The sequence below is a fragment of the Pteropus vampyrus genome, unplaced genomic scaffold, assembly GCF_000151845.1.
Source record: "Pteropus vampyrus isolate Shadow unplaced genomic scaffold, Pvam_2.0 Scaffold322, whole genome shotgun sequence".
Taxonomy (NCBI): domain Eukaryota; kingdom Metazoa; phylum Chordata; class Mammalia; order Chiroptera; family Pteropodidae; genus Pteropus; species Pteropus vampyrus.
Window position 1 is genome coordinate 970,616 of NW_011889103.1, and position 924 is coordinate 971,539.

Sequence of the window (924 nt, forward strand, 5' to 3'; positions counted from 1 at the left end):
CATTCCATGTGAACACTTGTTTTTATGTCATCTTTCTTTAAGAATCTCTAGATGACATCCTTATAAGACATCCCTATAATGCATATCAGCCATTAAAAGGATGAAGTCAGTCATAGGTTCTACCGTGGAGAGCTGGCTGAGTAAGTTCACTGAGCAGGAGGAAAAGAAAGCTACAGAGTACTGTGCTTTGGTCCTGTTTTTGTTTAAAGAAACATTCTGCGTGTGTGTTACTGAATGTTTAGCAGAAAACCAGTTTGTATACCCAACTCTTAACAGCACATTAACTCTTAACTAGTTACCTCTCAACTACCATAACTCTTTAACAGTACTGTAAACTCTTAACCAGTTTGTAACCAATTCTTAACAGCACATTATCTTTAGACAGTGGGATTGTGGGGAAATTTTACCTTCTACGTTATATATTTTCACAATGTTGGATTTAAAGCAACAGTGAGAATGTAATGTCTTTACGAGAGGTGAAACAAAACTAAAAGATCGTGGACGTCACTGCCATCATTTCTCACTCTTTGGAGAACTTCCTATTCCAGCCCTGGCTGCCCAGGGACGAGCCAGCCACTCTGCCTTCTCCACCAGGTGCAGAGCGAGATCCCGGGCTCCCCCATCTTTCTCATGAAGCTGGCCCAGCGCGCCCGTCACCTGGAGGTCCAGATCCTCGCAGACCAGTATGGGAACGCCGTGTCCCTGTTTGGGCGAGACTGCTCCATCCAGCGGCGACATCAGAAAATCATCGAGGAGGCACCTGCCACCATCGCTAAACCTGCTGTGTTCGAGTTCATGGAGCAGGTGGGCTCTGCAAGCCGGGGGGCAGGGGAAGTTTCAGGGGAAGCCGTGTCAGCTCAGAGTCGGCAAGAGCTCCCCATCGTCCGTGTCGCCAGAGTTGGGTGGGTGCCCAAGAAGGGACTG

The 924-nt window shown here is 47.6% G+C and overlaps 1 protein-coding gene across 1 annotated transcript in view; it reads left to right on the plus strand.

The window, feature by feature from the left end:
- Window positions 1–924, plus strand: part of ACACB (acetyl-CoA carboxylase beta) — a 105,538-nt gene that overhangs the window by 30,805 nt on the left and 73,809 nt on the right. Inside the window, exon 9 of the mRNA XM_023521909.1 lies at window positions 595–804. Within this exon, the coding sequence (XP_023377677.1) occupies window positions 595–804 (210 nt within the window). The remainder of the gene's footprint in view (window positions 1–594; window positions 805–924) is intronic.